Source organism: Bubalus bubalis, chromosome 4 (genome assembly GCF_019923935.1).
Source record: "Bubalus bubalis isolate 160015118507 breed Murrah chromosome 4, NDDB_SH_1, whole genome shotgun sequence".
Taxonomy (NCBI): domain Eukaryota; kingdom Metazoa; phylum Chordata; class Mammalia; order Artiodactyla; family Bovidae; genus Bubalus; species Bubalus bubalis.
Window position 1 is genome coordinate 133,168,258 of NC_059160.1, and position 14,019 is coordinate 133,182,276.

At 48.7% G+C, this 14,019-nt stretch overlaps 1 protein-coding gene across 3 annotated transcripts; it reads left to right on the plus strand.

Annotated features, from left to right (window-relative positions):
* The first annotated feature begins 1,570 nt into the window (after positions 1–1,570).
* On the plus strand, positions 1,571–7,242 carry FXYD4 (FXYD domain containing ion transport regulator 4). 3 transcript variants are annotated; one of them, XM_044942090.2, is made up of 9 exons: positions 1,571–1,614; positions 1,706–1,813; positions 4,755–4,821; positions 5,505–5,537; positions 5,651–5,674; positions 6,359–6,433; positions 6,538–6,574; positions 6,833–6,870; positions 7,052–7,242. In XM_044942090.2, the coding sequence occupies exons 3-9, from the start codon at positions 4,782–4,784 to the stop codon at positions 7,069–7,071; spliced, it is 267 nt and encodes an 88-aa protein (XP_044798025.2). In that variant the 5' UTR covers positions 1,571–1,614; positions 1,706–1,813; positions 4,755–4,781; the 3' UTR covers positions 7,072–7,242. The 3 variants fall into 3 exon arrangements, with proteins under 3 accessions (XP_044798025.2, XP_025140364.2, XP_025140363.2); XM_025284579.3 differs by lacking the exons at positions 1,571–1,614; positions 1,706–1,813 and adding an exon at positions 2,976–3,101 and having other exon boundaries at positions 4,673–4,821; XM_025284578.3 differs by lacking the exons at positions 1,571–1,614; positions 1,706–1,813 and adding an exon at positions 2,982–3,101.
* The last annotated feature ends 6,777 nt before the right edge of the window (positions 7,243–14,019 follow it).

Genomic DNA, 14,019 nt, shown 5'->3' on the forward strand with positions numbered 1-14,019 from the left:
GGTCCCATCACTTCATGGGAAATAGATGGGGAAACAGTGTCAGACTTTGTTTTGGGGGGCTCCAAAATCACTGCAGATGGTGATTGCAGCCATGAAATTAAAAGATGTTTACTCCTTGGAAAGAAAGTTATGACCAACCTAGATAGCATATTCAAAAGCAGAGACATTACTTTGCCAACAAAGGTCCATCTAGTCAAGGCTATGGTTTTTCCAGTGGTCATGTATGGATGTGAGAGTTGGACTGTGAAGAAAGCTGAGTGCCAAAGAATTGATGCTTTTGAACTGTGATGCTGGAGAAGACTCTTGAGAGTCCCTTGGACTGCAAGGAGATCCAACCAGTCCATTCTAAAGGAGATTGGTCCTGGGTGTTCTTTGGAAGGAATGATGCTAAAGCTGAAACTCCAGTACTTTGGCCACCTCATGCGAGGAGTTGACTCATTGGAAAAGACTCTGATGCTGGGAGGGATTGGGGGCAGGAGGAGAAGGGGACGACAGAGGATGAGATGGCTGGATGGCATCACTGACTCGATGGATGTGAGTTTGAGTGAACTCCGGGAGTTGGTGATGGACAGGTAGGCCTGGCGTGCTGCAATTCATGGCGTTACAAAGAGTCGGACATGACTGAGTGACTGAACTGAACTGAACTGAACTGGGAGATCTTAGTTCCCCAACCAGGGATCGAACCTGGGCCCCTTGCATTGGGAGCTTGGAATCTTAGCCAGTGGACCACCAGGGAAGTGCCCCGAGACAATTCTTAATAATATACAAAGCTTGTGAAGTTTTCTACATGCACCTTCGTGATAACTTATAAGCACTGAGTTTAATATATCTAAGAAGCTAAATTCATTAGCTTGGGAACTGATTTATGCTGCTTCCAGTGTGGAAAGCATTATTGCCCGCTACTGAGTGTGTGGCCAGCCTTTGGGGCCTCTCGGAGGGGACAGAAGCAACACTCAGTCTTAATGCACCTACACTGAACTCTGGCAAAAGTGGGAGATGAGGTGGTAACTCACTGTGTGCTCACAGAAGTTACACACAGGTAGCTGGGCTCCCTCTCCCTGCATCTGTCCTGGGCTCAACCTGTCCTCTACCTTCAACCAGTGGCAATAACACCTGACACAGGTGAAGTTTTCCTTCTACCTGTTAAAGGTGATAATATCTCATGGTGATAGGGATGGGAATGGAGGATCCTTCAAGTGGGCAGCAGCTTCAGGATGGAGTAAAAGTGCTAGAACCTTCTGGAGAAGTGGATCTGAGGTCTTTTTCATACTTCCTGGAGATCTTTCCAAGCATTTGGGACTTAAACAGTCCTCTTCCTACAAATGCTTGCTTTCTTGCTGTTTATTTCTCACATGTGGAGTGGGAAAACTTGAGCTGAGTTTCCCCTCTGCTACCATGGCATGCAGTGTGACCTTGAGCAAGACTTTTATCTTCTCTGGACCACAGTTTCTCTCATGCTGCAGGGCTCACTGTGTGTATACAAGGGCCATTCCCAGCTACACAAATAGCTCCTGTGAACTGAGCAGCATAATCAGATGTCATCATCACAGCACATACTCAGAGTCAGCTCAGTCATAGTTCCCACTTCATGGGTGAGCAAACAGGCTGGAAGAGGTGAGTTTTTCAAGTGCATATAGCAAGTAACTAACAGAGCCTGGGGTTGAATTCAAGGCATGCGCTATTAATGATTTTTCTGAATCTTTAGTTTCACAGATTCTCCTTACATGGGTCCTGGGAGGCATTCATTCCACAAATTGAGGACCAGCCATGGGTCAGCCCCTTGCCCCTGCAACACCTCCACCCCAAACCTCAGGTAAGTCCTGTTGTTTCTGCAGTTTAGAGGAGAGGGAACTGAGGCTTGGAATGAAGGAGCTGATTGAGATCACTCAGTGAGCTACTGGCAAGCTGGGGCCAGCTCTGGCCCCAGAGGCCCTAATTTAAACTCTGTACAAACTGAATCAAGAATAGGAAGCACCATGGAAGGTTTTCATGAGGAGGTGCCACATGTTTGCACTAGGAAGGTCCTCTCTGAATCCTTCCCACCCCTGTCTTTCAGGGCTCTGTCCTGCCCTCTGACCCTTAGCACTGTGATCCACTGATGGCTTCCTGTCCTCAATGACTCAACAATTCAATCAAAATCTATCAGTATCCATGACTGGGCATTGGGAGGGAATAGGGAGGCAACAGTCCTGTTTCAGTTGGTCACCATGCATTGGAGAAGAGGGTGAAGAGAGAGGAATTAGGGAGGGGGGACAGGATAATAGACAGGCCTGGAGTCATCCAAGGTCAAGAGCACAGGTAGAAGGCACGTGGTGGGTGAGGGACAGGAAGAGAATTTGGCCAGGCATAGGGTCCACAGAGGGAGGTGGCCCACTCCTCATCTTGGGGCTGGTTGTCCTCCTCCTGCCCCCCACCTGGCCCCACCACTCTATCTTACACCCCTGCCCCCAGGCAGTAGGCAGGAACTGAGGACCTGCCCACCTCCACCCGCAGCTAAGTGGTTCTCAGGGCTGGTCAGAGGGTGGGCCATCTTAAGGGGTGCCCATCAGCCCCATTTCTTCGCCTCGATGAAACCAGTCCAAGGAAAAGCAATGAGACCACTGAGCAAATGGAGCCTCAAGGCCAGACCCTGACTCTCGTTGACACCATGTTTCTGGGACACTCCCCTACAGAAGTCCTGGAACCCCTACTTTTGGTATAAGTACCCAGAAACATCCTGGTTCCCTCCAGCACCTTTCTGGACCTCTCTTTTAGGGTCCAGGTGAGCTAAAGAAGCAGAAAGCCCACCTTCTCCTCATGAGAAGGGTCTGGGCACCATTGCCTTAGACTCTGAGCGGGCCTGGGTCTCTCACTCCACTGTCTGCCGGGTGTGGCAGTCTCCTTTAAGAGCACACTGGGGAGAGGGAGCTGCAGGAATCCTTCCAGATTCTCAAGGAATCTGACCAGTTCCTTCTGCCTGATAGTATTGTTGCCCTGGGCAGGCGGGGCCGCGGGCTTAAAAAACCGGAACCCACCTGGGCTGGACGCAGCCCTAGAAGCCTCCTCAAACCAGCTCTCTGCACCCAGCCGGCTCTCGGGTGAGCTCAGGAGAAGCCTCTCAGGTGAGCAGGTTTCTGCTAGGACTTCAGGACTCCTAGGCAGAGGGGTGGAGGTGGAGGGGTGGTCTGGGGTACCAGTCTGAGGAAGGGTATGGTACCTGCCTAAGTATTCCCAGTAACAGATGTGTTTAGGGGTTTGGAGGACTGGAAGCTGCCTGCCCTGTGAGCACCATCATGCGGAAGGTGGATTGGGGGCTGGAGGAAACAGGAAGCAGTCTTTGGCTAAAGAATAATGGGGAGTTGCGCCCCTCATGATCCAGGAGTTCCAGGGTGATAGAAGGGGCAGGGAGAAACAGAGGCCAATGGAGGGCCGGGTTTACAAATTGCTCAAAGCCAAAAGACCCCCATGTTCTGAAGGAGCAGCTTAATAGTTCTGACTTCCTACTGCAAGAGGATCCATGTACTTGTGCATTTACTTACTCTAACATGTTTCAGTACTTATTATGTGCTTGGCAGTATTCTTAGGCTCAACATATAGTAACTCATTCAATTCAAACACAAGCTTAGGAGGTTGTTCTTATAATTATCCTCATTTTTACAGGGCACTGAAGCACAGACAGGTTAAGTAACCTAGCTGAGTCACACAGCTATTAAGTGCTGAGAGAGGAATTCTCCGGCTAGCTGGGTCCAATACGTAATAACTGGGGTTGCAATTTGGAACACTGACAATCCCTATGCCTGCCTGAGGCTAATAATAGGCAGAAAGCTGGGAGCGTCTTATCTCAAGGACACAGCCACCCTAGGGACTAATAAATGAAGACAGAAATAGTTCCCAACCTAAGGAGAAAGAATGGGCCATGTCCCAGCCACCAGGCACTTTTCTGCTAACAGCAGTCTGTACTCTGAGAGTGGAATTCGAGGCTACCTGGAGCATGGTCCTTGGCCGGGGCTGGGGTGGGAGGCATTTGCCTGCACCCAGCATCTGGCCCCAACTCTTCCGCTTCCCCTGTCCCACTGCTCACTCAGAGGAGTTCTGGGCTTGCCCTGTGTGTGCGCACTCAGTCGTGTCTGACTCTTTGCGACCACATGGACTGTAGCTTCCCAGGTTCCTCTGTCCATGGGATTTCTCAGGCAAGAATACTGGAGTGGATTGCCATTGCCTTCTCCAGGAGATCTTCCCAACCAAGGGATCAAATCCACATCTTCTGCATTGGCAGGAGGGTTCTTTACCACTGCTCTCCCTGGGAAGTCTGGGCATGCCCTAGCTGGAGGCTGTCTTGGACTTCAGCCTGGTAGTGCCCCAGGCCCAGATCTTTGGAAACAATACCTCAAGTCCTTTGAGCTGGGGGTCAGGAAGGCAGGCACTAAAGCCTGAGTTAGAGCAGTAGCCCTCCTCCTGAAGGTGTCAGGCATCTGATTACCAGATTTTAACAAAACCTCATATGGCGCTTACTATTGGGTTGGCCAGAAAGTTTGTTCGAGTTTTTCCATCAGATGATACAGAAAAACCTGAACAAATTTCTTGGGCAACCCAATATGTGCAGGCATCGCTGTAAGTATTAGAGGTACTACTATTATTAACTCTAGAAAAGACACAGAAATTAGTAACTTTCTCATGTCTACCCCACAAGCAGCCTTGAGATTTGTGCCACTGGCCTCTGTGAGCATGGAGCTGGTCGGGACTGTCTGACCCCAGCCTGCCCTCTTCTCCTGCAGACCTGCAGTCCTGCGTGCCGCTGTGTCATGGAGGGAGTGACCTGGGCCCTTCTCCTCCTGTTGGCCGGTGAGTCCTCCCAGAGGCGACCGTGCTGCCACTCACTCACCTACCAAGGCTGCGAAAACCAGGACAGCATCTCATAAAGGGCGCCTGATGTTGAATAAATGGGTTTTCATTTAGACTGCTAACTTAAAGATAAACATAAAGGAAGTATTGAGTTGGCCAAAAGGTTTGTTCAGGTTTTCCGTAGATCTTAGAACCTGAACGAACCTTTTGGCCAACCTGATTACAGTAAGGTAGACGTTCCCAACATTATCCTGAATCATGGAACTTTGGGAAACTGTAATCACCTGTTAGCAAGAAGAGACCAGTGTTCCCAACTTCTTTAGGAAGCAGACCATTAGCCAGGATCTAGGTAGGAAGCTTTTCAGGAGGGTAAAGATACCAACACATCATCCCATTTTGAATATAAGAAAGAATAACAAGAAGCCTGAGAAATAGCAGGAAGGGCTGGGATGGGGAGCGGGGCACAAAGGCCAGAAAATAGGAGACAAAATCCTACGTCTGTTTGGGTTGGGGAAGGTATGAGGAGGGGAACCAGTGACCTCAGGGTCCCCCTCCACCCCCCACTCTGGTGCCCCAAGCAAGGCTGGTTGATCTTTTGCCTCTGGGCTGGTGTCCTGCCTGCTGATTCATTTTGAGACCAGTATCATGAATTAACACACAGTCCCTCTGCTTCTCTCACCCAGGACTGCCTGTCTTGGAAGCCAATGACGTGATTGGTGAGTGAGGCCCTAAACTGCTCTGCTGGCCCTGCCCCCAAGTTCTCTCTCTAAGACCCCACATCTTGCCTTCTGGTTCTGGTTGTTATTTTTTTTTTCTTCCTTTCCTGCAGATAAAGACAATCCCTTCTACTATGGTAAGAGCTGATATCCCTTGCCCCTGACCCCTACCCTTGCCTATGCTAGACCCCTTTGCTAGAGTTGGTAAGGGGTGATGTGGAGCCCAGTGTAGACAGACGGGGGCTTGAGGGAGTGGGCAAGGAGAAGCAGAATGAGGATGAGACTGGGAATTAAAGAATCAGCATGGTGGATCAGAAGAACGACAGGCCAACATGTAACATCATCTTTGGGAGAACTTCCCTCCAGCAAGGAGGTAAGGGGCCTGCAGAATGTTTAGGAAGACTCCTGGGAAAGTGGCTGGAGGCAGCTGGCTGATCTCCTTTCTTCCATTCACTCTCTCTTCTCTTGCCTTCCACAGGACCAGCTCCTTGCTGCCCTACAACCCCTGCAAGGAGGTGTCCTCTCCTTCTGCCTGCCACTGTCCCCCACACACCCTCATCTTCCCTGGGTCTCAGCTCAAATGTCACCTTTCAGCAAAGCCTTCCTTGATCATTCTTCAAAGCCTCTTCTTTTTCTGTGCATTTCTGCTTGATTTTTCTTCCTAGTACTTGTTCCCATCAGATATGACATGATGTATTTATGAGTTTGTCCTGCTTGTTGCCTGTAATGTAAGTGCGTCTGTATAAGCAGGTGAGCATAACTATCTGTTGAATGAGTGGGGTGGAGCCAGGCTGATGCTAGCCCACTCTCCATTCCTTTAGACTGGGAAGGCCTGCAGCTGGGTGGGATGATCTGTGCGGGCCTCATGTGCATCGCTGGACTCTTGTTCGCCCTGAGTGAGCAGTGGGACTAGCAGGGTCGGGTGGAGGTGGGGAGCGGGTGGGAGGAGGGTGGCCCAGGCTTTCCGGGCTCTTTGCACTGGCTGTGTCTTCCTTCACAGGTGGCAAATGCAAATGCAAGAACAAGCAGAAGCACGGGTGAGACTCCTATTGTGTGTCCTTTGAGCTGAGCAGAGCAATTGGGGCATAATGTCCTACAATTTGGAAAAGGAGGACAGAGTCCTGGCTGTCCCTGGGTTTGCAGTAGAATTTGTTATTCACAGATAATCAACCCTGAGGGGGCCTCTGTCAGAGAAACCTCTGACCCTTTGTATTGTTTAAATTGGTACCAGGAATCTTGGTGGGGGAAAAGGACAGAAAGTTCGAGGATGCTAATCTGGTATGTTCCTTTCGCAGCTCCTTACCTGAGAAAGCTGTTCCACTGCTCACTCCAGGTGAGATGGACTTGAGAGCCTTCCTGGCACTCAGGCAGTAGAGCCATATAATTTGAGGATTAATACATGTTGTGCTGTGTGTAAGGCAGGACTGTCCTGAACCAGTCAGCCTTGGGGATGCCTGAGGCTGAGGATGTGTATATGGAGTTTGTGAGGACCTGACCCCACATTCTCTCCACAGGCTCTGCCAGTACCTGCTGAGCACAGGATTGGTTTCATGACCCTCCCTGCACTGGCTCCCATGTTGTCCCCTTCCCCGTGGGGCCCTTACCCCCTCAGGATGGCTTTTCTCTCTGTTGGTGGGCCCTGAGGCTCTCTTCTGATCAAAAGGCTATCCAGAGATTATTTCTAAATTAAATTTATCTCCCCCTCTGATGGACTTATGACCTTCTGTGGGTCTGGTTGGGGATGGGTAGTTTGGGACGAGACGATAAAATTTTGCTCAGGAAAGTCCAGGCCCCTCAGCCGGGGTGGGGTGGGGGATGTCCCATGCATCCATGCATGGATGCATCCATGCTGATGCACCTTGTGGCTGCATGTTTGTCCTGAAGCCCATTTCCAGCACCCCCCTCCCTTTGAGGACCTCCTGATAATTGATAATTGATCTCCTGCCTCATCCATGCACCACACAAGACACCTCAACATTATATCAAAGAACATTACAATTTCCACACCTTTCCTGAAGACTTTAGAAGTCCCTGTGACCCAGATCCCCATGACTTCCTGTAAGCCAGAATGATCCCCAGTGGTTTGCCCTCTGCTAAGACCCCAGCTCACCCAGTGAGTGTTCACACAATCCAGGAGATGCAGTTCTTCCTTCACGGACTCAGCCCAGTAAAACTATTGTAACCTTTAGAGCAACCCATGAACCCTTCCTCTTACTCCAGGTAATGTCCTGTGAGACCCTACTATGAGCAACATCCCAAGAAGCCCTGCAGAGTGCATTTCAGAACCCAAAACCATACATGCCACTCTGGGTCTCAGGACGTCCTAAGTCCATTCCTGGAATACCTCATCGAGAGGCCCTAGCATGCATGGCATAGGTCTGTGGAAATGGCTCTTCCACTTGGCAGCCTGTTTGTCTGGAGCCTCACCCCTCTTGCCGACCTCCATACCCTAAGGTGGAAGGAGCTGAGGCCTACCCTGCCCAGCCCCTGCTCCTGGCAGAGACCCTGGGGTGGAGACAGGTCAGGGCAGCAGTGGTCTGCCCTGTCCCTGCCAGGCAGTGGCTCACAACTTGGGTCTGAATCTGGGCTGATGGGGCAGCCACCTGCCTTAATGTTGCTTCAAGCCACCTCTACTGGCGGCGTGGAGCATATGCTATTGTGTCTGAAGTGGACTGTAGCCCGCCAGGCTCCTCTGTCCAAGGGATTTTTTGGGCAAGAATATCTGGAGTGGGTTACCATTTCCTCCTCGTGGGGATCTTGCCAACCCGGTGATCCAGCCCAAGTCTCTTGTGGCTCTTGCTTTGGCAGGCACTGAACCACCTGGGAAGCCCCACCTCTACTGGTGTCCTGCTCCAAACCTTCCATCCATTTCCAGGGTGTTGGTACCAGATCCTCTGGAAAGTATACTGTGTCCAAGACCTGTGGGCTGGGGTTAGGAGGCCAGCACAAGAGATTCTAGAGGCTGAGGAGCCTGCCTTCTGGTCTTCAGCCCTCCCAGGTCGTGAGGTCTAAAAATGAGGGTCATAGATCTGTTTAGGGCCCTTGATCAGGATACATAAGCAGGGTGAGGGGATGGTTCGAAGGCTGGCCCAGAGCTACAGCCATTACTCCAAGAACCTGAGTGGAACTCGGAATACCTGGCTGAAATTGGAGCCATTCACTGTCCAAGGTGAGTAGGGGAGCCCTAGCAGAGTGCTATGGGCGTGGACGGCTATGCCAAGCTCATCACCCACCCAGACAAGATCCTCTTAGGTGTTAAGGCCCCAGCATTAGGAGTCGGATAGGTATCATGAAAAAAGTAAAATGAGTGTGCTGCAGCGGCGCGAGTGCCTGGTTAGCGATGGGTGATATGGTCATGAAGTGACATGACATCTGAGATGTATCCTCAAAGGTCAAAGTGGAGAGGGGCCAGTCGCGCAAACATCTTTCCTGGTAGAAGGAACTTTGGCCTTTTGCTTTTTTGAGGACCAGAGGAAAGTCACCGTGACTGGTACATAGACGAGAACCCCCGCCAAATCCTGAGTAGGAATTATAAGAGACCGGCAGCTGCGCAGGGAGCGAGACCAGGAAGAAGGCAGGGAACAGGCGCGCCCAGGGGAGGGCGCAGCCCTGACGCAACACGCAGCATCATCTGCCCAAAGGCGGTTTCCGGCCCCGCCTTTCCGTCTTGGGGAGGGGGCTGCTCCCTGAACGCGGGAGGCTGCTGATGTGAATAACTGCATTGGAGAGTAAAATTAGCTCCGCCTAAAAATAAAAAAAAGCGAGTCTGTGGCCTCACATGGGGCTAGAGTGGCAGACGCGGACGCAGTATTGTCAGAACGCCCTCTTCTGGGTGACCGGCAACCGTTCTCTGAGAAAATTAGGTCTCTACCATCGCAAGGGGTGAGGTGTTCTTCTGTCTGAAATTCAGTCATTATGAAGGAAAGCCCATCGCTGCCAGGGGAACCTGAGTCACTCTGGCAAGAGATTCAACCTCGATTGCCACCGGGGCGCCCAGCTCCGGAAGAGGCGTTTCTGGACGCAGTGTTCCACTACCATCTTAACGTTTTGATTCCCCAGCTCCGATTCGCGGTGGAGGCCAGTTACACAGTTTTAATCTGCTTTCACCCAGCCAAACAGCCTAATTTCACCTAAACAAACTCCAGTTTTTCTCACGCCCCATAATCCACTGAAAGGCACTATATCCCCATACACCCTTGCTGTGCAGCTCCCTCATGGCCGAGTCAGTGAACCTGGCTTTGACCAATTACAGGGTCCCACCTGGTGGTTTAGGTTGATTCTACCTGTCCAAGGCTGAGGCACAGGGTTCATGGAGAACATCTGGGAGCCTGGGTTGATAGTGGGTGGTAAAAGTCACTGACTGCGATTGGAAGGTTGGGGGAGAGGGCCATGCAGGATAGAGTTGATATTAGCCTGGTGTGGCTGGCGCCTGGTGCTGATTGCCAAGAGAAGCTAGCTCTCCTTTTTCCCTCCCAGTAGGAAGGAGGGAGTAGGAAGTGGCGAAGGTCAGTCAGTCATAGGACGAGAGGAGTCCCTCCCTGCCCAGGCTTCACTGTGTGGAATTACTCGCTGTGCCTTAGAGACCTCTCCCTCAAGCCCGTTCCACACAACCCCCCCAACCCCACCCCCCGCCCACCCACCCACCGAGGCAACAAGGGGTTGGGGATTGGGAGGAGGCTGGGTTTATGTCACCATTCCTGCCTTTTGTCATCTCCTAGATGAGGGCTGCCCAGGAAAGAACCAGAGAAAGCAAAGGGTAATTTCCACTTAACTGAACACTTGGGTCATTATGGGCACTGTTATAAACACTTCCTAACAACCTATATGATGGGGATTTCATATTACGCCCTCTGTGCTTAAGAGGAGACCAAGGTTCTCACAGGTCATCTTACTCACTGAGCCGTTTCTGAAGGACTAGGTTACACTGCCTTTCTGGTATTCACTATCTGATAGAGAATCCAGGTTCTGTACCTGCTGGGGGAATATATATATTATACATATACACACACACACTTTTAAACAATCTGATTTTCTGATTGCAAGCATTTTTCATGATTATCCAGAAAACTGAATAGTACAGAGATAGCTCAGAAGAGAAACCAATTTCTTACTCAGCACTCAGAAATAATAAAGGATATGTTCTGATATATGACAGTATTCTATAATTCTCTGGAGCTCCAGGTTGTTGCATGAACCAGTAGGTCATTACTTTGTATTGCTGAGTAGTCCCAGGCAGTCCTCTTAAAATAAGGGAGGGCCTACTAACTTAAAGAGAATTAATATGGTTTATTCTAAGACTAGTCATTTGAAAACACTGGTATTTCTGTTCCACAGAAGGTAGCAGTCTTTTAACCTCAATTTCTGTGTGTGTTAGTCCTTCAATTGTGTCTGAATCTGCAACTCCATGGACTGTAGCCCAATAGGCTCCTCTGCCCATGGAATTTTCCAGGTACGAATACTGGAGTGGGTTGCTATTCCCTTCTCTAGGGGATCTTCCCAATCCAGGGACTGAACCTGTCTCTTCCATTGCAGGAAGATTCTTTACAATCTGAGCTACATGTAAATACTATAAAGCTCAGGGTAAGAAGTGAGGGCTAACAGCTAACATGAGGGAGCATGATCCCATTATCTTGGTTGGCCAATGGTTAGATCCTCTGCCAGATCCTATAAAGGGATTTATCACTCAAGTCTCAACCCAGCCATCAAAGGAGTATTATCTTACAGAAAACCCCTTCAGCTGAAGCTCCAATACTTTGGCCACCTGATGCAAAGAACTGAGTCACTGGAAAAGACTGATGCTGGGAAAGATTGAAGGCAGGAGATGGGAATGACAGAGGATGAGATAGTTAGATGGCATCATCGATGCGACAGACATGAGTTTGAGGAAAATTTGGACACGGAGAGAGGGAAGAACAAAGAAGCCAAGGAACACCAAGGACTGCCAGCAGTCACCTAGGCTGGAAGAGGCAAGGATTCTTCCTCAGAGTGAGAAGGGCTTCGCCAACGCCTTAATTCCTACTTCTCACCACCGAAACTGTGAAAAAATTAATTTTTCTACATTATGTAAAAAAGTTACATGGAAACTTTACAACTCACAGTAACTGATGTTTAACAGCCAATTAGACTTAGCTGAAGAGAATGATTGGAAGATAGATAAAAGGAATAGACATATAAGGAAAGAGTATTAAAATCCAATTTACCAGTGATTAAAGAATAAATTGATACTAAACCTGAAGTAACTGCAAATTCTAATAAAGAGTATCCAACAACAAAAATCAATCTTTTAATAGAGAAATATTATTGAAAGCTTTCTCTGAAATTGGGAGTAAGATGCCCCCTGACCCCAACTTTGTTCATCACCATGTTTTCTAATGATGAAAAATGAACATACCTAAGTAAGCAACAAGGCTAAGAAAAGAAAAAAAGTACCTAAGGATTAGAAAGAAATTAATCAAACTGCCATTATTTGTAAATGGCAGGACTTTGTACATAGAAAATTCAAAGAATCAGGACCTCTGTAGTGATCCAGTGGCAAAGACTCCGTACTAACAATGCAAGGGCCTGGGCTGGATTCCTGGTCAGAGAACTAGATCCCACATGCTGCAACTAAGACCCTTCACAACCAAATAAAGAAAAGGAGAATATCCAAAGAACCTACATTTAAATCAGCATTAAGTGATTTTAGCAAGACCACAAAAGTAAACATTAAAAAAAAAATATATATATATATATTTTTAATCCTGCTATTTCTAAACCCAGGAACAAAACTTTCAGCAAAAGAAAAAGGCACCATTTAAAATATAATAAAATACCTAGAAATAAGTGTAACAAAATATGTCCAAGAATTTTTACACAAAGTCTAAAAACAAAACCATTAAAAGAGCCTCAGGATTTGATGCGTCTGCCAACACTCAGCAAGAGGGGGATATTAGTGCAGGGGGAGCACAGTAGCTCCAGTAGCTTTTTGAATGGTAAACGGCTCCCTGCTACAGAGGAAGTGTTCATTCCCATCACGCAGGTGGCTGAGCAGTCACCATGTAGTGAGACATCAGAGGTAGCACACAAAACCATCTAGAACAGTGACTCCTGGATGGTGACGCCTGCTCTGTCCTTTGCAGCAGGGCAAAGGCTGTCCCTGCAGCCTGCTAGTCACCTGGTAGTTGGGTAGCAGCATTGTTTTCAAGTAGGATTTCTTCAAAATCCAAAAGGTCCTGCCAAAAACTATGCTTCTTGGTGAGGCAGTGTCTTTACTTTTCCATTGGAGGAAATGTCCGTTTTGCCCAAGGCCTGGAGTCAGCAAATAATTTACTATAAAGGCTCAGAGTAAAATCTGCTAGGCTTTGTGGGCCACATGGTCTGATGAAACTACTCTCTTGGCAGAGTAACACAAGAGCAGCCTATACAAAATAAATGAATGCAGATGGCTGTGTACCAGTAAAACAACTATTTACAAAACAGGTCCAGATTTGGCCCATGGGCCCTAGTTTGCCAGTTGCTGCCCAGGACTATTATACTAGACCCTAAAAATGTCCTTGACACAGCAGAGCCCTGAACTCTTCCACCCGCTAGCACACAGGTGTCTTTCTAAGTCATTCCAAGTACTCACTCCTTCCTCCTCACCGAGACCAATGAGCATATCATCAATACAGTGGATTTGGCAAGGTGATCAGTCTCCAGAGGGCAGGAGTTACCAGCCAGAAGACGACAGACAAGAATGTCCAGTTACGAGGTCATTAAAAAAAAATCTTTTGCTTGATGCTAACTCAGAATGTATTCACTAGGTCAGGGGCTTCCCAAGTTCCAGAGGCTTTACCTTTCCAGCAAACACATCACATTAAGCACTGAGCCGCAACTGGGGCAACCGTGTGGTTAAGTTCCTGGTTGTTTGCTAATGAATGGTTCAGTTCCTTGTTTGCTTTCATCTGCCAGAATCCATCTGCTTTCTGGGGACCAGACATGCAAATGAAAAGGGCTAGGCTTAACCTCTTTAAGCCTTGGAGTATGGCTCTAACCCCACATGTTGCAGACATCACAATCTCTGTTCACTGTCTTGGATGGGGAGTGCTTTCTGAGAGGTTCCTCTTGGCCTTACCTACCACCAAGACTTTCAAGGACCCAACCATGTTTCCGGGTGGGGGAAAACCTATTAGTTGCCAAAGATACCCCTTCCTACTCACTCATGGAGAGAACCTAAGGTGTCTTCACCTGTTTAATCCAGTGACATGAACTTGGGCCTGTGAATCCGTATCACCTGGCCTTCTTATGCTCCCACTCTAAGAGAAGTTGGCATTTTGGATGCCTGGGATCAGTATTAACTCAGACTATTAATGCAACATCATGTAAGAGATTTAATCTTTACTACACACACATTGTCGCAATGCTGCCAGGCCCTTCCCCCACTTCATTTGATGGTCTCTGGGCCTGAGACCTGGCTCTGTTCTGAAAATAGACTGATTTTTCAATCTGCTTTTTGCTCACATAA